This window comes from Barbatula barbatula, assembly GCF_947034865.1.
Source record: "Barbatula barbatula genome assembly, chromosome: 24".
NCBI lineage: Eukaryota > Metazoa > Chordata > Actinopteri > Cypriniformes > Nemacheilidae > Barbatula > Barbatula barbatula.
Window position 1 is genome coordinate 12,042,354 of NC_136787.1, and position 21,255 is coordinate 12,063,608.

Consider the following 21,255-nt stretch of genomic DNA (forward strand, 5'->3'; position numbering starts at 1 on the left):
AATACAGAAATATTCAAACATGCATATCTCATGTGTGCTTTCAGTGTGGAAGAATATACAAAATCATCCAAAGTAGTGGAGGAGGTACTTTCTTCCATAAAATATTGTTTCCGAGAGTAAAATCACAAATACAAGTATTTCATTTTCTCCCTCTTTTGCAATCTCTTGTGAGAATCTTTCACAATTTGTCTTGCAGCGTTTCCCGTTCTCATTAACCAGGTGATTTCTTTAATAATTAAATATTTAACAAGATAAAAAATGCAATGTTTAAGGTGCTTTTATTGTGGTTGTCTGAGGTCTTGATCTCTGCTCGTTCTTAGTCACAGCTGCACCTTTCAAACTAAGATAACAACCTCCTTGAATATCGAAGAGACAAAAGAGCAGATTCGTAAGCTTTTGGGTCAACCTTACACCAGTGGAGCAATAGGTCTGGATGCTCGACCCGAGGACATTTTAATCTCTCATATTGGTTTGTACATGTTATATTTTAGACCAAATGGCTGGTTTTTGTTTACATCAAAAATGCATATATGTCTCCATATATGTCATAGTAGGACTTTCATTTTGATAGCAACTGAGTTCTATGAAAATTACTCTTCATCTTTAGATCCAGGGTCTTGTCCTAGACATAGACATCACACCAGACAGGGTTTTTTTTACTGGCCGGAAACTGCAGCTGAGGGCACAGCAGGACATTCGTGCATGGGAAACCCTGGGAAGACGGCTAACAGAAAATGGTAAGGCTAACATATCGCTGCTGTCCTTCTTAAACCTTCTCCATATTTCATGATTTGTTTTTTTGCCATAAATCGTCATTATCAGTCACCCTTTATGGCAAATGTCTAACCAATAAAAAGTATTAAACTTTTGTCAATTTTGACACACTTTAAAAAAGGTGTTTTCTATTTTCTGAAAAGGGATTGAATTCGGACATCGGTGATGTGAGACTTGGAATAAATGTATTATAAATACCCAATCCTGATTTGTAAATATTATACAATTTCAAATCCCAAATTAACACATAAAGGAATAGTTTAAAAGCTGCAATTAAACAGTAAAATAAAATTAAAGTGTTATGCTGTTTGTAATCTCATCTTAATCTTACAACATTGGATTCTGCAACCAGCAGCTTGCAATTTAGTTTGGTGCCAGTAGGAGTGTTGATGCTGCACTTTTAATCATATTAAAGCCACAATGTGGAAGAATTTTGTTGTGAAATTTCACTTGCACATCATGAAGTTGTGTACTTTATTGTGCACGCTAATACATTACAATGACCAAAATTTAAATTCATTCATTACCTCGTCCGTGAACATGATGGGCGATCTCCATACGCCTCAGGATGTTGAAAACGAGATGTCCCATAATTCCACTCTCCTACATAACGTCATATAGCTTCGCTTTTTGTTGTTTTGAAAGTGCCCCATCCAGCAGTCCGAATTTACATATTGTGGCATTAAAGGAATTATTTTATTATTTATTCACCCTCACGTCAGTTAATACCTTTATGTGACTCTTTCTTCTGTGAAACACAAAAATCCAGTGTTGTACGGTAATGATCTTCGAAATATCTTCTTTTCTGTTCTTAAAAAAAATACAGGTTTGGATTTTCAAATTGCATTGTGAAGTGCATAGCCTTTCCACATCACAGGTGCCTTTTCTGGATAATTAGACATTGAAAACAGAAAATCATATTTTAACACTCCACCATTAGGGATATTGCCCCAATCATTTAATTCAAAAAGAGGAAGCCATCTAACTTTTTATTTGAAGAGCTGCGGTAAACCAGTCAACCGTGTGTATGGTCCAGATAACACCATAATTTAAGCTTGAACTGTTTGTAGAATCAATTTCATTGCAGAGGTTGATCTACAGTATGTGTGCTTTCACCGTGTACAAATTGTTTTGTGTTTTATACAACCCTACAACGTATATGCAGGTGTTAAACGAGAACTCTAACCATAAAGACAGTTTAAGATAACCGTGTATCTTTAAAAACAGTATCTTAAAGCAATACAAAACTATGTGCAATAATTATTGAGAAAATCGATCTAAATAATTCACGGTTTGATTGGTTTATTGATCGTAACTGACTTGCCTTCTGTCCAAACAGTATGCTGGATGCGGTCTCCAACAAAGCTCTTTGGAGATCTCCAGACTTGATGCAGTGTCATGTGGTGGTCAACAGTATGTCAGACCTAGAAGACATTACAGTTACTGCAGGTAAACTACTCAGTACTTTATAAATGCATGTACTGTATCCAGTGTATTATTATGTGACATTTTAAAACATACCACACATTCATCCCCTATATAGACAACGCAGAAGATATTCTCATTATGATTGAAGACATACTGCATGAGAACACAGTTCTGAATGAGTGTGAGATCGAAACCGTGCTGAAAAAACTGTCTGATGTGATTAATGTCAGTGTCATCACTCAGCAGCTGGGAGAGGTCATTATAAACATCACATCTGACATATTGGAGTCTGAAAGCAACCTGCTTCCCTTCACCAACAGGTGTGCATTACACAATAACATTTATGAGCTTGCTGTACGTGTGACATTTAGTTTATTTGTTTCATCACAAATTGCCTGTCAATGCTATACTGATTTAGCATTGACATATGTTACACATATTGGTTCTGCTGTTATATGAGAAGGTTTTAAGAAGGTTTTAAAAAACAATTTCCTGTGTGTACAAAGTATTCTGAACATCACAGAGGCAGTTGGGGACCAGATGTCCGGCTTCACCGGCCAGTCCAGCAGTTTAGTAGCTCCTGCCTTGGCAATATCAGTGGTCAATATTGACCCAAAACATTTCCACAACCTCACATTCGGAGTTTCATCTACTAACAAAGGCAGTTACACTGAGGTAAGCACACCTGATGGAACAGGTGAACTGTGCATGTGTACATATACATATTCTCATAAAATCACATACACTTCACTCTCTATGCTAACCTAATATCATTGAATACAGTTGTTCTGAAACTGGGGATGGAGGTTGCAAATAATAATAATAATAATAATAATAATAATTGGTAGTAGTAGCAGTAGAAGTATTAATAATAATAATAAAACAATTCAAATGATTATTTATCTCTTTACTATTCTTATTGATAATATTAACAATACATTATTATGATTATTTACAATTATTGTTTTTACTTTATTATTTTTATTCTTTCACTTCTCTTGTAGATTTATATCAACCAGGACCCTTTTGATGGTACAGTGGCCTTCATCTCGTTGCCCTCTGTAATACAAGAAAGCTTCCCAATCCTAAATCACACCAGCCCTCGCATTCAGTTTCAGTTTTATGGCATTCCAACTCTCTTTCAGACTAAGGTAACTCCATCACGCCATGACAGATCTTATTTGTGCTGGTTGTTGGTTTGATGCATTATTTTGTCACCTGTGTGAATTTGTCTCAGGGTGACGCAGAAGGAAAACAACTGAACACGTATGTGGTGTCTGCAAGTGTAACTAATGCTACGGGCACCATCCAAAACTTAAAAGAGTATGTTGTTGTTACTCTGCACCATTTAAAAGCCAAGATGGTAAGTGAAGCTGTTAGATGGCTATGATTTAAACACTGGCAATATATGAAGGTAAATCAGTAGCAAAACTTGAGATTTTAATTTGAGAACTTGTAAAGTAAGTATTTGTACATGTACAATAAAATATACACTTACAGCCAATGGGAAAACTTGTGGAATAAAATGTGGCTCAGCCGCATGATGTCATCAAATGCCACATTTATACATGTACTTTATATGTTCACAAAATAAAATCTACATGCTCTTAAGTTTTATTATTGATTTACCTTCATATAAATATTCCAACTGTCTTTGACTTTGACAGCATGACCAGGATGTGCAGTGTGTGTACTGGGATTTCAATAAGAATGGTAGGTCACTTGAAAATATGAAGAGTTTGGTTCCTAAATGAGATTTTCTTTTTAACTTTCAAAAATCGTGTTTCTTATTATGTTGTTCGTGTTTTTATTGTGTTAGTTAGCTGTATTCTTTTGTTATTATGGATAAAATTAAAACAAAACAACTGCAGTTTGATTGATATTCATTGGAAGGCACAATACAATTTGTTTATCACATTTTGGACCCAAACTCTTCATATTCACTACTGCCTGACAATATTATTTGTTCCACATTGGGTGCTGTCTCTTATAAACATGTCCTTTAGATGGATATGGTGGATGGAATCCAAACGGATGCTGGACCTATAATGTCAGCAAAGATTACACAACCTGCCTGTGTGACCACCTGACTCATTTTGGAGTTCTGCTGGTATGTTGGGATTGTATTTGATAACCCAGTTATAGGTATTCTAAGTTTAATTTGGATTTCTGAACAGATTACATTAAATTTGTTACAGCAAAAGAATATATATAAGTATATTAAAGAAATAGTTCGCAAACAATTTTTGGGGTGAACTATTCCTTTAATATGGGTAATAATGTATTAATAAAGTCTTTAATCAATTATTAATCAATTATTCTGATTTATAAGTACAAATAACATTAAAAATAATATTAATCAATGATTATACACTACCCTTCAAAAGTTTTGAAGCACTAACTTATTTCTTATTGATATGTCATATCTATTTTATAGTTTCTTTTAAATTTCTTTTTATTTGTTACATATTTTTCTAAATCATACTCCTGGATTTTTTTCATCCAGCTTCTTGATTTTAAACAGCATTTTTCATTTTATGTATTAATACAGTTTTAGTGTTCTTTGGAACCATATTGTATACAAGAAACCATTTGACAAGACCACAAAAGTAAATGTTCTCGTTTTTTTACTATTAACTATTAATATTTATCTGAAATTAAGGATGTGTCTAGAACTCCTATTGATGAGAAGAATGAGAAGATCCTCACTCTCATTACTTACATTGGCTGTGGTGTGTCTTCTTGTTTTCTGGGGATCACAGTGCTAACATACACTCTCTTGGAGTAAGAGCTATGGAGCAATATCTTATACTGTATATATATATATACATATTTTAATGATGCTATTATCATCATAAGTAGCATGTAACTTAAATGCATTGTGTTTTAAAACAGGAAACTGAGAAGAGACTACCCATCAAAAATTCTGTTAAACCTAAGTCTCGCTTTACTGGGACTCAACCTGATATTCCTGCTGAACTCCTGGATCTCATCTTTTGGGAGCTATGGCCTCTGCATTGCTGTGGCAATGACTTTACACTATTTCTTATTGTCATCCTTTACATGGATGGGCCTGGGAGCTGTGAATATGTACTTGGCTTTGGTCAAAGTTTTTAATGTGTATGTGCCCTCATACATCTTGAAATTCTGCCTGCTTGGATGGGGTAAGACATTTAACAAGCCTATTCAAACATTTAGAAACGTCTTTATTTATATAGAGATTTATATAAAATTAATTAACTATCTATTTACTCCTTCCACAGGTATTCCACTAATAATATGTGGCTTGGTACTGGCTGTGAACAGAGATGCTTATGGAATGATAACTTCCAGTGATTCCCAAATGACCTTGGATGATTCAGATATGTTGTTAGTGATATTCGACATTTACATGTTTGCGGATTTGTGGAAACCCTGTGGCTCAGTGGTGCCTTTAAAATGTTATTAACTGTGTCTGTCTTTCCTAGTTGCTGGGTGCAAAATGACGTTATGTTTTACGTGTTGGTGGTGAGCTACATAGCCCTCATACTCCTATGCAACAGCTCTATCTTCTTAGTGGTTCTGATCCAGATACGAAACATGCAGGTCAATCAGCCCGCCGGCTCTAATAGTGGTCTCTTGAAAGACCTGCGTGCTGTCGCAAGCCTTACCTTTCTGCTGGGTCTCACCTGGGCTCTGGCTTTTTTTGCCTGGGGTCCTGTCAAAGTTTTTTTTCTCTACCTGTTCTCCATACTCAATAGCCTTCAAGGTAGGATGAAGCACAAACAATTAATTTTGGAAGAGTTTTATTATCCTTTCTGGTAACAATAAATATTGTAATCTATTTCAGGATTCTTTATTTTTGTGTTTCACTGCCTCATGAAGGAAAATGTACGTAAGCAATGGAGAGTACATTTATGCTGTGGGGTTTTCAAGCTGCAAGACTACTCTGGTAAGGCACACAATCGTAACAATGTTGCAATACGCAAGCACTTACTTTTCTGATTGTTTTCAGAATGGACTCAAACAGCAATGGTGGTTACCAAGCCTAAACCCAATCTACCAAATAAGTTTCCTTTTATTGCATCTGTGAGATCCATTAAGTCTAATTCAACGCAGAGCTCATCGGTTTCCTCAGAATACAGCCAACATCAAGCGTCTATCACAGGACCCAACATGGGTAAAAAACTATGAAACATCCATACAATATACTTAAGAGCTATAAATATTGGCATAATTTCAAAATTTCTGTGTTTACTTTTACCTTTGATAGATTTTGTATATGACAACAGTTTGGTAATACCAAGGACAGGACTGTCGCTTCCATCCACAGGAAGTGGACATGATTTTTACCCAAGGCTGACAAAGAATGGCTCAGACATAGATATTTATAATAAATAACGGTGTTTGCGCGTTATCGATTGCTCTATTTAGACAACTTTCAGTTTTAAAATGTTACCTGGATTTTTAAAGAGAAATGAATACCATGTAAGAAGATCTTCACATAAGTATTGTAACATAAAGGCATATTTTGCATCATGTAACAGAAAAATCTAAACAAACTATGTTGTTTTTGCAAAACATTATGTAATAACTTGGACTTGATTGATGGTCTCTGTAAGTATGTACCAGATGAATCATATTATGTTACGATACAAAAATGTACTAAATAAATCACATTTTCTGGTGTTTACATAATACGAAATCAAATCAAATCATTTATAGTAAATAAAAACATTAAAGGTCTATCCTTTGTCTGTGTGAAAATGTCTTATCGTTTACACAAACACAAACCTAAAACTCCGGAACTACATGTGAATGCGACAGTTTCATTCCGGAAGATTAAAAGTGTTGGACTCGCGTTTGCCTCCAGAGGGCCAACATTTAGACGTCTTTGGTGGTGCAGCAGTACAAAGGTGGGATCTCTTGTAAATGTCTTTTATTTTTACAAACCTTACCCTCCACATTAAGTTCACTCCATATATTAAAGCTTCAGATCAGTATAAATATAACTGGATTAATGTGGGTCACGACTCACTTCACATTAGACGGTGAATAAATAACGTAAGCTGGATTTAGCCTAAGGTTAGTTCAGTCCGTTCCATCCATGCTCCAGACGTGATATATTTATATGTTTACTGAAAAATACTGTGGCTGGGAGATATAGTCACATTACATTCATAGCGCACACTGAAGCCAGTAACGTTGAACAGATCACTATAGGAATATGGTCCCTAACGTGTTCACTTATTTTTAAATATGAGTATACAAATGTTTTTTTCCCTTTTTATGTATTTCTAAAATATATGTTCTTCAATACTTGTCTTGTTTAGCCATATGTTATTTATATAGCAGGGTTTGACATTTCTGTTGTCTGTCGTGTCGGTTTTTGTAGATGAGTGGAGACTCGGACGGCAATAAAGAGTTTCACGAACAGCTTCGTTTGCAGCAGCTGTATGGACAGGGGGGTGTAGGTAAAGATGATCCTTACACCTATGTCGATCCAGAAGACGGAACTGTGTACGACTGGGACCATGAAAAGCGTGCATGGTTTCCAAAGGTAAAGTGGTCCTCTGCCTCATTCACGATGTTTGCATAACCTGTGTCAGTGACTTTGGGTAATTTACAGTGTAATGTGTACTTATGTCTTTTTATTTTTTTCTTTGTAGATAAATGATGACTTCATTGCAGCGTATCAAGCAAATTATGGGTTCAATGAAGAAGGGGTCCCTGATCCGGAAGCTGCCGTCCCACCTGCTGAATCTCTTCCTGACAAACCAGAAGAACCCATGACACCAGATGAACCCATGACACCAGATGATAGTTCCGACCCAGGCAAAGCTAAAGGAGAAAAGAGAAAAGCAGATCCAGGTATGCCCAGGCGAGTCATTTGTAATGAATTGATATATATAATAAATTGTTGTTAATAATTGTTTACAGTCATAACAATTATTATGTTTAACATTCCACAGGCTGGTTTGAAATTGAAAAGGCTAAAAACACAAATGTCTATGTGACAGGTAAACTATTATATTATATATTGTTGATCACTTTTTGTTATCTGGTGTAGTTTTGGATCATGTTGTTAATACAGGTGTGTCGTCATCTAGTGGCCAAACTGAACATTTACGTTTGTTTCACACATGTATGCATTTCAACCAGGTCTTCCTCTAGACATAACTCCTGATGAATTTGTAGAGGTTATGTCCAAATGTGGGATCATCCTGCGTGATCCGATCACAGAGGAATATAAAATCAAGCTCTATAAGGACAAGGAGGGGAACCAAAAAGGAGATGGACTTTGTTGCTACCTAAAGGTAAAGCAGCCTAATGGCTTACTATGACCGTGCCACACAGAACTTGTAACACAGAAGTGAATAAAACAGAGTTTTTCCTTAAATGTACCTACATTAAGTTAACATACACTTGTTTTTTGCGTGTATTCATGTAATTTAGAGGAGAGCAGATTGTGGTGCCCATATTGATTGTTTGTTTTCTCTTGCAGATAGAGTCTGTGGCTCTCGCCGTGCGCCTCTTGGATGAGACAGAGATTCGTGGCTACAAACTGCATGTAGAGGAAGCGAGATTCGAGCTCAAAGGAAACTACGATGCCAGCAAGAAAAAGAAAAAGAACAAAGACTACCGCAAGAAGCTCCAGCAGCAACAAAAGTAAGAACCTTTCAAACCAACATATTTTGTAACATACAAGTTCCTGAGTTGCTGAATAACACTTCTATTTGTTATAATTCTGATAACAGACAGTTGGATTGGAGGCCGGAGAAGACTGGGGAGGTTCGCAAAAGGCATGAAAAAGTTGTCATCATTCGAAACATGTTTCATCCAAGCGATTTTGAGGCAAGAGTCGAATGAAAACACACTAATACACACTGCAACATACTACAAATGATGTTAGGGTAAAGAAAAACAACGTAGTTGCTGACATTGAATGTCAAATGTTGGTATTAGCAAAAAAGTACTTATGAAAATTACCAAAAGCCAAATATAGTATGCATCTTTACAGCTTAGAATAAACTCAGCCTTCCGCTGGTGTTTAAGATGTGTTAATTACAGAAATGCCCATAATTAGTAACAGTGTTTTCAAGCTACAACATTGTTTAGTAACTGTGTAACAACGATAAGTCTGTGCGTGTCAGAGTACACAGCAGGTCTGTCTGCATTCCTCAAGTAGGTGCAACTCGAGGTAAAGATGTGAGCAAGAATGCAGGTGTGGATCTACAACTGAATGATCATCAAGGGCTCTCTGACTTTTAATTGTGTTGAATCTAAGACTGGTGCCTGAGATGAAAAATTGATGTTTGTAATTCTTTAAGACTTACATAAAGAATCACTGATGTAACTTTTGTAAACTATATAATGTGAGAATTTACAGACACGGTCAAAGGTTAAACACACCTGCTTACTATTTTTTTACCCTTTTAAAGTATTTAGTCATCGAAACTATGAAATAAAGATACATTTTTGCTGTTTTTATATACTTTAAACAAATTTGTACGTTTTTTTTTCAAATATTAGCTTTCACCTAAATCATAAACCTTCAGAACGAAAGGTTTAAGATAATGAGTACTTTTTTACTGGTTGTTTTATTATACAGCCGCACAAAAAATGAAAAGACCGCTCCAAGAACAATTAATTTTTTTTTATTTTATTTATGGGTATGTGCTTTAGTAAAAGTATTATTATTTGTTTTTTATTTGCATTTATGTTCAGATATTTGGAACTGGTCAAAATGATAAATTACATGTTTAAATAACACATGTTTTTACATGTGTTATTTAAATGAACATTTGACTGAATATGCCAGATTTTACCAACTTTTATGCATCTTTGTATTCTCTTTTTACTAGTTTTGTTATTCCTGAGGTTTGGTTTTGTTGGAATTCAACTGGAGTGTCTCTGTATTTAATGTTTGCTTATGTTTTAATGCAGGAGGATCCTCTCGAGCTGAATGAGTACAGAGACGACCTCCGAACAGAATGCGAGAAATTCGGCCAAGCGAGGAAAGTCATCATTTTTGATGTAAGTCTGAATGCATCTCCATCTCTGTACCCATCATGCATTTCTATCCTTGTCTTTTTTTTCGGCTGTTCACCAAAATTATTCTAACTAAGATTTACTACAACAGTCATCAAAGTGTCTCTTTTGCCATGTTTGCAAATGTTCTCCACATCTTTCCATTGGGAATCAGAGGCACCCTGATGGAGTGGCCTCTGTTGCTTTTAAAGAAACTGAAGAGGCGGATGCGTGTGTGGCGGCCCTGAATGGACGCTGGTTCGGAGGGAGGCAGCTATCAGCACAGCTGTGGGATGGTGTTACTGACTACCAGGTAAAAACAGTTGCCAGGTGTTATGTTTAATGAAATAATTACACAAAAATGTAAGTAAACCTTAAATTCTAGCTTTGGTATGCCATTAGAACTTAGTTGAAAAATACAGTCTTAAGGTCACATGGACTTGATACAACCAAGAAAAACGTGTGTTTCTTGACATCCAGGTTGAAGAAACATCACGAGAGCGAGAAGAGAGATTGAAGGGCTGGTCCACTTTCCTAGGTGTCGAGAATGCCACAGCAGACTCTTCCAAGGCAGAAACGCAATGTGCAGAAAATCAAAACACCACCACTCAAAATGTAGAAGAAAAGGCCCAACAGGAGGAGCAGAAGGAAGAACACACAGGAGAACAACAGGAGAGGGTTGAGAAAGGGAAGGGGGACGAGAAAGGGAAGGGAGACGAGAAAGGGAAGGAGGACTCAGAAGGAGGAATGGCATCAACCGACAGCAGTTTAGCAGGAAGTGACGATGAGGATGTGTAGAAACAAGTGAAAAATGTTCCATCCTTAAAAACACTGTCTGTTGTATTTTGAATTTGATTCCTTACCGCTCATGATATGTCTGTGTATTTCAACATATCAAAATCTGGTGATTGGAAAGAAAATGAAAACATTTGAGTGTACATAGTCATTTGGTTTCCTCGTTTACCATTATGCTTATGCATTTCAGTGTCTTAACATCTGTTAATAATTTTATAATAAAAACCACTTTGTGTCCATATAATCGTTTTGTGCGTTCATGATCCATATTGGGGCAGAGACATGCTGATACCAAGGAAGAAAGCAGAGTTTCCATCAAAAGTCTGTGATGTTATCTGATTGAGATGACCTTGTTCAACTTGTTCGGGTGCATTTTTTTAGAGCGCAAGTAAGGAAGTACATAATCTTTCGCGCTCGTTATTAGATCGGATTTGTTTTAGTTTCAAGTCCTGTGAATGGATGTGTTGTGATTCGGTTCGGCCGAGGAGCGCGCGGAACATGTCGGAGATCTGAGGTCCTGTGAATGTCGCAAACGTGCAGTCTTTATCCGAGGGGTCCGCAGCGACTGTAGCTACAACAAACGTGGGTTTCATCTTTGTCGTTTTTACAGTAGCTCGTTTTTAAACGTACAGTTTCTTAGTGAAGTTTTTCAGTGTGAGATTGATTTGGTGCTTCTGTACTGTACTGTTTCTGTGGAGCGCACTTTCTTTTTTTACGTGTTATGTGATTTGTAAAGTGATTATTTCTAGGATTGCAGACAAGCTATCGTCTTAAAATGTTAGCGCCATGTCGAGATACTTTAATGCGTTTAAGAATAATATGAGTTAGCCCAACACCATATAAAACTTTCGTCAAATTTAGAAACTATCACAAGGACTTAATGTTTTGTTGTATTTCTACTAATATCCACATATCACCTGTGTTGTTAACTAAACTACAATTCATGGAATTGTAAGGTAAAAATTTGGCTAAAGTAAATTAAATACAGGGAGAAAAGTATGGCTTTTATTCCCCTAAGGAACATTATTTATGTTTAATATCTTTTACGGTCGGTATACCTCAAACTATGCTTTAACTACAGTTGCTATAATTTAACTGTGGTATTTGTAGTAAAACTATAGTTAACTTGAGGGTTTCATCATTACAATGTGATTTTTACTTTGATTTACTTTTACTATGTATTTCACATGTACAATACGTATGTAACATGCAAAGTGCTATTAAAGTAAAAATGACTTGATGTCTAAATTAGGATGATGGAAGAGGAGAAGTCCAAAGATCCTCCTCAGCTTTTCACTTACTATCAAGGCGATATCAACACTGCCGTGGATGAGCACTTCTTCCGTGCCCTGAACAAGGCCACCATACCAAAAGACTTGAGCACAAAAGCTAAAGACAGCAAAAGGACCTTCAAATCTGGTGTGCTTTATCTTATCAATCTTCTGAACAACATCTTCAACCTTAATTTCTTTCTTTTTTTGCCTGTCTGATGTAATCCTTTTAGGGATGTATTCTGTTGGTCATTTAATCAAATGATTTCCGTGTTACAGATCTCCCCCAATCATCATGGGCATACCCCTACAACCCCTCAAAGCTGTCCCAGCTGGCACCCATAGACAATGCACCTGCATCCATGGGGGTTATTATGAATCCCCCAGGATCATCATCATCACTCTGGTCTTCTTCATCCAGACAGGGTACAGCCTTTGAACTTCCTCCAATTCTGTACCAACAGCCCAACACTTCTCAGAGCAGCCCAAACTCTTATATGAATCTCTTACAAATGGATCGGCCCGCAGGAGGCATTATGATCTCTCCCTACTCAAAAGCAGATGCCAGGCCAGAGTGGAATGCTGGCACAGCCTATAAAGACATACCTGGAAGCAGAATGGGCCTTGATTCAGGTTCTCCAAGATATGCCACTGTTATCTATACTTTTCATTTTGTTGACTAGAAAATAAAATACATGTAATGCATGTCGATAGAAATTTTGCTAAATTTAGATAATTTGACTTTGGAATATTATTGGACAAGATTTTCGATTGTAATGTGGTCGTCTTGTGTTTTGCAGGTGTACCTGTCACAGAACCCAGCAAGGATCTGTACTGGTATTGAAGTGATTCGTGGCTCAAGAGATTACATCAAGAATGACAATCTTGAGAATCAATATTGAGCATTCTTATATTAGGTGAACTAATGCAGTGCTTTTGGACTGCCTTTACTGTGACTCACACAAATACATTCATGTTATTGTCAGAATTCCTTACAGATACCTTGTAGTAAATTACTTTTTTTAGTCATAAGTGTCTTAAATGAGCTAGCTTTAAACTTACAGGATAATAAGATATAAAGGGATTTGAAATAGGTCACTTTTCAATGTGTGATGGGTGAATGGGGAAGTAAAACCTATTTATATGAATACACAATGCCAAAGACAATATCTTTGCATTTGAAATTTTTTCTAATAAACGTGTTGTATATAAAGCTCTGTTTTAAAATAAAATAATATTGCTGCAGAGGTCATCGTCTCCGTGTAAGAGGTTTTGTGATGTTATTGTTTGACAGCAACATTTTGAATGCAAATGCATTTGATAAAATTTCACAAATCTAAGAGTGTGTCTTGAGACGCAATACACAGAAGTGCAAACGTATCACTGTTATTTTTCTGAACCCTGTATCTCCATATTTAGTGATTTTGTCAGAAATCATTATTGTTAGTCAGCCTTTAAGTTGGTCTCCGAGTTTTGTAAATATCTAGCCAATAAAAATAATTAAATAATGATTGACAACTTTGACAACACTCTTTTTAATAAGTATAGTGTTTTTTCCATTTCCTGATAAACTGCGGGCAGCAACAATATTCAAAATGTTGTTGTACAGAAAATGAATGAACGTAATAAAAAAGGGACACGGGGGAACAATATCAGACAGTAACATTCGAGAGGATGTGTGACCATCAAAAATATAGGCGGTTTTAATACAAAGATTAATTCTGAACTCTTGAAAATTCCTTTGACAGTAAATTCCCTCAAGTGTTCTTTTTGGGACAGATTAATTCACAGGTACACTAAAGTGGACAACAGAGCCCTCTTGTGGCCAAATTACTAAAATGCATACGTAAACAATCTAATCAGGTGAAATGTAAATAGAAATGTCCAATATGCCCATGTATTCTGACCTGTGAGTATTTCTCATTTTTTGTCTTTAAAGGTATGTAAGCGAACACACATTTTAAAGCACACTTTCACATTTTAAACAGTTCTGAAATGTGCCCTTTTTACATTTTGAACTCAAAATTCACTAATGTGTCTTTTCAAAGGGAACATTGATACAATTGCCACCACTTGGATAGAGTCGTAAAGGTCCTGAAGGTACAGGAACCAACCTGCCTATGTCATCTGTCTCTTTATTTTCTGCCTGCTTTTGCCTCTTCTTATGGTCTTCTGAAAGGTTTGTCATTGCCATTATGGCGAGGGAGAAAGAGAGAGAGAGAGCGAGAGAGAGAGAGAGGGGGTAGTAACAGTAATTTTGATGATGAGGTCTTTTGAAGTATGACTCACCAAGCTAAATGTTTCTTTGCATGCCATAAATTAAGCATTTTTTTGCTGCTGTCAAGAAGTCTTTGCACTATCTGAGTCATCGAAATCTGCACAGCTGCAATATAGCATCATTAGATTTTATACTGCTGTTCAAATGTCTCTTCATTTCACAGGTTGCTAAGATGAATCGGACAGCTGCACAGAAGAGGGAAATACATGTGCTTGCGATGATGGTTTCCATGGTGTTCGGTTATCTGTTCTGCAAGATGCTGCATGGGGTCATGGCATTGCTTGGCACTTTCAGTGTGATGTCTTCCATATTAGCTGTCTTGATCCCCATCATTTACGTTCTTTTCAATAATCAGTTATAAACTTACTGGGGTGGGCCATGTTGAAATGCATGTGTTTATCTATTTTTGAGCCGTTGATGCATTTTTGATGAACATTTTTGGTGAAAAAGCAATGAATGGCAATCAATGACAAAGATGTTCTTATAAATATATAATTTGCAAAATCGTGAGAAAAGTTTTTGGTCACAGTACTGTGTTATATCATGTTATTGGACACAATTCGTATGAGGGATGCACGATAAATAATCGGGCATATCGGTATCGGCCGGTAAATGGACATGGACATCTTATTAATATATAGATTACCGGCTTTAAGTGTTAAATAATTATCGGTTATCAGTATCGCATAATTGACACATCGGTGCATTCCTAATTGGTATATTGTTTACTGTACAGTTTTTCAAATTTGTAGAAGGTTTCGCTACATGTTTTTTACAGCAGGTGTCAGTGTTTGATCAAACTTAAAATAATCTGCCTTGGCCTTGACATGTTGTTCCGAAGGGGTTTGGTGTGCGCAGGTACCCTAGGTATACTGTAGGAACCAAATTGTAGAAACCATTTTTTGAACAATACCCTTAATGTATATTATTCTGGAGAGTTTCTTAACTCATTCTATCTTATGCCGAGTGATTCACTAATAATAAACAAAGCAGCTGTCCCAGTTGGGCCGGGGTCTCCCGTTTTTCACACCGATTCAACCGCCACCCTTCAGTTTGGATATTTCCCGTTTAAATTCTCGTATTTCAGTAATTACTTCCGTGAATGAATCCGCATCTAAGTTTTAAGAGATTTGTGCCCATGTTGCATTATTTGTGAGCTTTATGCGCGATGACGTCTAACGTCCCCACCAAAGGTCACTTGTTAGCAACCGCTCTTTTAAAGATCCAATAAGGCTTTAAAATACTCATAAGCGGGTTATAACTGGTGTGTTTTATGTCATAGAATAAAACGGGAAAATATTTATGGGTTTTGTATTCCACAGACCTTATTTCGGGCGATTCCATAGACTTTCGCAGTGGAACCGGAAGACGTAAAATGCTACCTCGCTTCCGGGTTTTGCATACAAAAATATGTAATCTCTGAGCCTCCCTATTAACATCCCATCAAGGGTTTTACAGATTTCCTCAAATATTTATGAGCAACGGAGAAAAATATTTGCCTTGCTAGTTTGTATAGCAACTTCAACTAACGTTATTCAACAAAGTCTGTTCCATGAGTTACCATATGTAGTCCTAAGTAATGTTTATAGTAGGCCTATTTTGATTGTTGTATGTTACTGTTGAATCTTGTGTGCATTAGGCCTGTTTGTTAAATGACTGTTGTTATTATTACAGACTTAAAATCTGATAACACCTGAGAGCCAAACAGCCAGAAATTGAGATAATTCCAAACGCTTCCCAAACTTTTTTCTAATAATGGTTTGTCAGGATAGATATTGGAGGATCTATGATTAGCCGGGACTGATTAAGTTCACAGGAAATAAGTGTGGAAGGCTTTCATTAATAGTGCTCCTTGTTCTCATCACAAAGTGACTGGCTCCTAAATTGGCTTGTACCTGACAGAGATAGAGCTGCATATCACACTCTCTAATGAGCCAGCAAACCAGTCGATGAGAAAAGAGGCTCAACTCCAAGAATGGCACGTTGGTCTCAAATATCCATCTGGATATGATGACGTTTGGAATGGTAAATGTACATTTTAGATCCATTACTGGCAAGTCGTTGTGTTAATTAGATTACATTGACAATATTATTGTCATATTGCAAACATATTGATGCTATGGTATGTTTGTCCTAAACATTTTTTAGGAACCATAGGTGGGCCCGATTCCAGGGGAAAAAGTCCTGGTTTCCTTGGGTAAGGGGAAAGTTCCAAGTTCCAAGCCCTGTGACCCGACAAAGGACCTCCGAACTATGGCTGGATCACCGGCTGCACTGGGCTGGATGTCGGCGGGACAGAGCTGACTGCCAACTGGACTGCCGGCTGGGATACCGGCTGGGCTGGGCCAGACTGGACTCCGGCTGGATTGCGGCTGGGACGCCAACTGGGAAGCCAACTGAGATGCCAACTGGGACGCCGGCTGGACTGGCGGCTGGGCCGTACTGGATGCCTTGCCTGACAGCGCCTCCTACTTCCACATCTTTTTCCACAGAGCAAGTGGCAGGCTGCAGGGATATGGTGGGGGGTGTGGTTAGCTCCAAGGAGGAGGAGCCCGAGGCCGTCCCCCAGGTTCATACCGCCCATGGCCCAACCTTCCGGGATGCATTGCACGGAGTTCTCCAGCAACACACCCCTCCGGGATGGGAGGTAGGTGGCATAACGTCGGCTGAGACCCTGAATTTAATAAGGAACCAAATCAAGCAGGGAACAGGTGAGGGGCATGACAAGATAATTAACAAGTTAACAAGAGGGCGGGGACATAGACAAGACTGGAGAGAACGCACATTATGTCCCGACCAACAATAATGTGTTTCTCTACACACAAATCACATGGTACTGTCATGATCCTGCCTCAAGATTAGAAAAACGAGGAAGAACCATGACACTTAGGATGAATTTTTTTTTCTGATAGGTCAGGTGTTGATTTTTGGTTGTTTAAATAGCCATGTGAAATTTTTAAAGCTTTTTTGTGTGTTTTAAAGCATAGTTTTCCATAGTCATGTAAATTATTTTATAATTCCAGTTCCATGGTCTATATTCCTCCTCATAAATGGGAACATCCAAATTTAAATAAAATAACTATTTTGTGATTAATGAAGGGCCATTCCTGCCTCTTTTGTTGGGTATTATTGCTTCTGATTTGTACATTTTATTTCACAGAAACCCTGGAAAGTATGTTGTCTCTCAAAAACCAAATAACCAAATATTGTCACATCCATAACCCAAAAAATGCATTGACTGAGTGATCTAAAATAATTTTGCATATGTCCAGTTGTGTGCATCTGTACATAACAAAAATTACAAGAACTGAATACAGACCCAATGGTCACATGGTTTCCCCTAACATCTCACTTTCAATACATCACAGTGCAGTCAATGAATTTCCAAATCCATAAAATATAGTGAGTGATTTGTGCATTATACAGACATCTATATCCTAAACCTGACTGTCACAAATCTCATGAGCCTCGTTGTCGTTAGTCACCCAGGGTGAGGCAAAGGTTCACATGCATGATAACCAATAGACATTAATTTAGTCTGTCACGGTATATAATCTATGCTTGTATATTTCTTTCGCATCACAGTGGTGAACACAGCTTCAGTCGTGATGCATGGGCCGCATATAATTGTGGACCGCCGACCGCAATCCTGTGGTTTAATGATTAGAAGGCGCCTGTCTATATTTCTTTGAAAACAGCTGGGGATTACATCCTCCGGCTTTGGGCTCAGTTTAACTGCCCTCTATATCCACCTTACCGTTTTGTATTTCTAGTCTCATGTTTGCTTTGCTCTCATTCAGAAAGAATGGCCTCATCAAACTGTCATTTTTGCTCTAGACATCCGCTTTATCCTTGAACCCTGGCTGTTTACGGATCGATTAGGGTGAAAATGAGTGCCAGCGCTGTGATCGCATACGCACATCAGCGCTCAAACCGTGAGTCTGAAAAATCTATACAACGCTGACAGCCATATGGATGTGTCCTTGGTTAGCCAGTATGATTGGAATTATTTCTGTGTTGTATGGGCGTGCTTTTATTAAGGTGCACAATACATTGTATTGCATCTTTAAAGATGCATTAAAAAAGGAATATATGGCATACATTTTTAACCTGGTTTGTCCACTTATTAGGTACAAGATTCTCTCTATAGCCTGACTCAATACAAAATTTCACTTGCCACATGATGGCATCGACTAACATGACTTGCATTTTCACCAGCCTCAGTAATGACTAACCGAATGTAAATATTGTCACAGAGATGTATGCACATTCATTATCAATCAAGCTATATATTATTGGTCTGTCACTTGTTTGAAAGAGTCCCCATAACCATTGAAACCACATCATCCCTGACGCCATGGCAACCGGTGATTGTACAGGCTGTCAGCCCCGCCTTTCTTCTGCACTTTATCAACATCAGAGCCTTCAAAGCGGCACTCGTTGTACAAGCACTGCAAAACAGATGTGAACTTCATGCTGAAATCTGTTCTCCGTCATACTGTTGTGCTGTAAATGTAAACACAGAGTATACACTATATAGAGTATTTCCAGTGACTGAGCTTGCAAATTATGTAAGAACTCATATGGGAACTTTGCATGTAGCCATGGAAATAAATCTACTAACAGTGCTCAATGAACTGTGCCTCTCACATCAATCGCCCAGATTTACTGTTTCATTTCAGGTTAGCCTCATGGATTTGCTGTGTTGTGACCATGCATGACAAGGCAGGAGTCTTTGTTGTACGTGCGCTCTACCCCATACCCGCTATTGTCTGGTCTTTCTTCATCAGATGCCTTATTTTCATTTATTGCAGCAGAGAGCACAATTTCCTGAGCGCTGTGTCTCAAATCAGATTTTAAAACAACAACATCAGCACCGAGCTGTCCATCATAACTTCACTTCTCCGTCTCATTTCCGTTCTTCTGTATCTACACATCTCTCATCTCACATAATTCTTTCATAGTCTTTACCACCATCTGGCTAAACCAGGTGATGTCACATCATCTTTATCATTTGGTGCTTTTTTATTATAAGAATGTTAATGAATGCAAAGTTTTTAGAAACATATTACCAAATAATCCTGTCTCACTGGGTTTATTGGGAATGAAAGCGAAGTTCATTCAAAATTAATTTCACGTTATCAAATATTAACAGGGGATGGCCTTAGCTGGGGTGATGTAACCATCCCAGGTCAAAATATTGAGACTTTACCTTTTCTGAAGTTATGGCACATAATGCATTTTTTAACTGGGTCATACTGTGCATTCGGTTTTGATGAGCTATCTGTCATATTTGTTATATTATATTTGATGATTCTTTACAATAAATAACTTTAAGTTAAAGGTATGCTTTGTCATTTATTTTTCCTTTCCTCTTTTGTTCAGCGCTAGCTCTTTCTGCTTCTATCAGCTTGTTGCTTTTCCATTAAAATATATTTTTTTCATGTGACATAACTTGGAGTTAAATGGAATTGACTTGGATGGTCTATATAATTGAAGCCTATATAATTTCAATTTACAGTACATTAAACAACTGTAGATTGTTTTGCAGTGGCCTCCCAATAGGTTATGCAATAGACATGATCAAGGTTTCATTACACGATACCAGTGAAGCAAAGCACAACAAAATCAATTTCTTCATTCAGAGGGTCTTCATCAATATGAATTCATGAATAGAAAACACGTACGACTATCTGCTTAAAAATCGAGCAGTGCTTGCTAACCTGATGTTTATTCACGAGTTATGGTTTAAATTCAGATTAATTCACCGGTTTTTATGCACTGCGGTGCCAAAATGAACATTGGGTACATTCCTAAGGGGTTGTGAATGTCATTAAGTTTGCATATTCAAAGGGCAAGAAGACTTTTAAATACGGACAAAAATGAATAAATCAATTAATTAAATGGACTTTTGCTCTGTCAATGTTGCCAATAACTCAACACAGAATTAATTACTTTTATTGTGATATAATGTACATTTAGAGTTTAAAATATTCATGAATGGGGATTAAGCAATCAGTTCATCATTAGAAAAAATGGAAGGTAATACATTTTCTTTCAAATTGAGTTATAATAAAGGTCCATTGAATGAAATTTTAGAGGCATCTAGCTGTAAGGTTACGAATTGAGACCGACGGCTCACCCCACCCTTTCGAAGCACTACGGTTGCTGACACAGGCCTAAGATCTTGTCACGTTTTCGCTTCTTTGCCAAGGGAGAAGAACGTATTACCCAAATGCGCAGTTTGTCCGTTAAGGGCTACAGTAGAAACAATCTGCAAAGGGCCCCCGCGGTGTATGTAGATTGAAATTGCTCATTCAAAGGTAATATAAACATAAGGCTTCATTCATTGCAAGGTTATTATATTTTTATACATATACATCAATATAGCGCATTTCTGGGTACTCAAAGCGTTTTACCTGGAAGGGGGGACCTCCTCAACCACCACCAATGTGGAGCATCCACGTGGATGATGCGACCGCAGCCATATTGCACCAGAACGCCCACATGATGATGTGCAGAGGTGAACAGGCGAATTTTGCCAGGATGCCAGATTTACAGCCCTACTCTTATTCAAAGGACATAATGGGATTTTTTAATGACTACAGAGACACAGAATCTCAGTTTAATGTCTCATCCAAAGGACAGTGCCTTTTTACCGTTTAGTGTGCCCATAACTGTACTGGGGCATTAGCACCC

At 37.4% G+C, this 21,255-nt stretch overlaps 3 protein-coding genes across 4 annotated transcripts; all 3 read left to right on the plus strand.

Annotated features, from left to right (window-relative positions):
- Nucleotides 1-5,268: 5,268 nt before the first annotated feature.
- adgrg4b (adhesion G protein-coupled receptor G4b) lies at nt 5,269-6,634 on the plus strand. Its single transcript, XM_079449195.1, has 6 exons — nt 5,269-5,366; nt 5,466-5,571; nt 5,670-5,950; nt 6,032-6,133; nt 6,197-6,361; nt 6,455-6,634. The coding sequence occupies exons 1-6, from the start codon at nt 5,270-5,272 to the stop codon at nt 6,580-6,582; spliced, it is 879 nt and encodes a 292-aa protein (XP_079305321.1). The 5' UTR covers nt 5,269; the 3' UTR covers nt 6,583-6,634.
- A 311-nt stretch (nt 6,635-6,945) lies between these two features.
- Nucleotides 6,946-11,386, plus strand: htatsf1 (HIV-1 Tat specific factor 1). The gene is made up of 10 exons (XM_079447960.1): nt 6,946-7,097; nt 7,577-7,741; nt 7,851-8,052; nt 8,154-8,201; nt 8,344-8,498; nt 8,687-8,850; nt 8,940-9,036; nt 10,129-10,218; nt 10,388-10,525; nt 10,693-11,386. The coding sequence occupies exons 1-10, from the start codon at nt 6,948-6,950 to the stop codon at nt 11,008-11,010; spliced, it is 1,527 nt and encodes a 508-aa protein (XP_079304086.1). The 5' UTR covers nt 6,946-6,947; the 3' UTR covers nt 11,011-11,386.
- LOC306889223 (uncharacterized protein) lies at nt 11,373-13,800 on the plus strand. 2 transcript variants are annotated; one of them, XM_079447962.1, is made up of 5 exons: nt 11,377-11,589; nt 12,260-12,426; nt 12,558-12,704; nt 12,807-12,911; nt 13,079-13,528. In XM_079447962.1, exons 2-5 carry the CDS (start codon nt 12,261-12,263, stop codon nt 13,120-13,122), a joined length of 462 nt encoding a protein of 153 aa, XP_079304088.1. In that variant the 5' UTR covers nt 11,377-11,589; nt 12,260; the 3' UTR covers nt 13,123-13,528. The 2 variants fall into 2 exon arrangements, with proteins under 2 accessions (XP_079304087.1, XP_079304088.1); XM_079447961.1 differs by having other exon boundaries at nt 11,373-11,589; nt 12,558-12,911; nt 13,079-13,800.
- Nucleotides 13,801-21,255: the final 7,455 nt, after the last annotated feature.

Excerpts from the sequence above, each read along its gene's own strand:
- htatsf1 (XM_079447960.1), top strand. The coding sequence starts at position 6,948 with ATGTCTTATCGTTTACACAAACACAAACCTAAAACTCCGGAACTACAT. Across the intron at positions 9,037-10,128 it reads TTCATCCAAGCGATTTTGAG|GAGGATCCTCTCGAGCTGAA; the intron begins GCAAGAGTCGAA and ends GTTTTAATGCAG. Across the intron at positions 10,526-10,692 it reads ATGGTGTTACTGACTACCAG|GTTGAAGAAACATCACGAGA; the intron begins GTAAAAACAGTT and ends CTTGACATCCAG.
- adgrg4b (XM_079449195.1), top strand. The coding sequence starts at position 5,270 with ATGGGCCTGGGAGCTGTGAATATGTACTTGGCTTTGGTCAAAGTTTTT. Across the intron at positions 5,572-5,669 it reads TTGGATGATTCAGATATGTT|TTGCTGGGTGCAAAATGACG; the intron begins GTTAGTGATATT and ends TGTCTTTCCTAG. Across the intron at positions 6,134-6,196 it reads CAAGCTGCAAGACTACTCTG|AATGGACTCAAACAGCAATG; the intron begins GTAAGGCACACA and ends GATTGTTTTCAG.
- LOC306889223 (XM_079447961.1), top strand. The coding sequence starts at position 12,261 with ATGATGGAAGAGGAGAAGTCCAAAGATCCTCCTCAGCTTTTCACTTAC. Across the intron at positions 12,427-12,557 it reads CAAAAGGACCTTCAAATCTG|ATCTCCCCCAATCATCATGG; the intron begins GTGTGCTTTATC and ends TCCGTGTTACAG. Across the intron at positions 12,912-13,078 it reads CAGAATGGGCCTTGATTCAG|GTGTACCTGTCACAGAACCC; the intron begins GTTCTCCAAGAT and ends TGTGTTTTGCAG.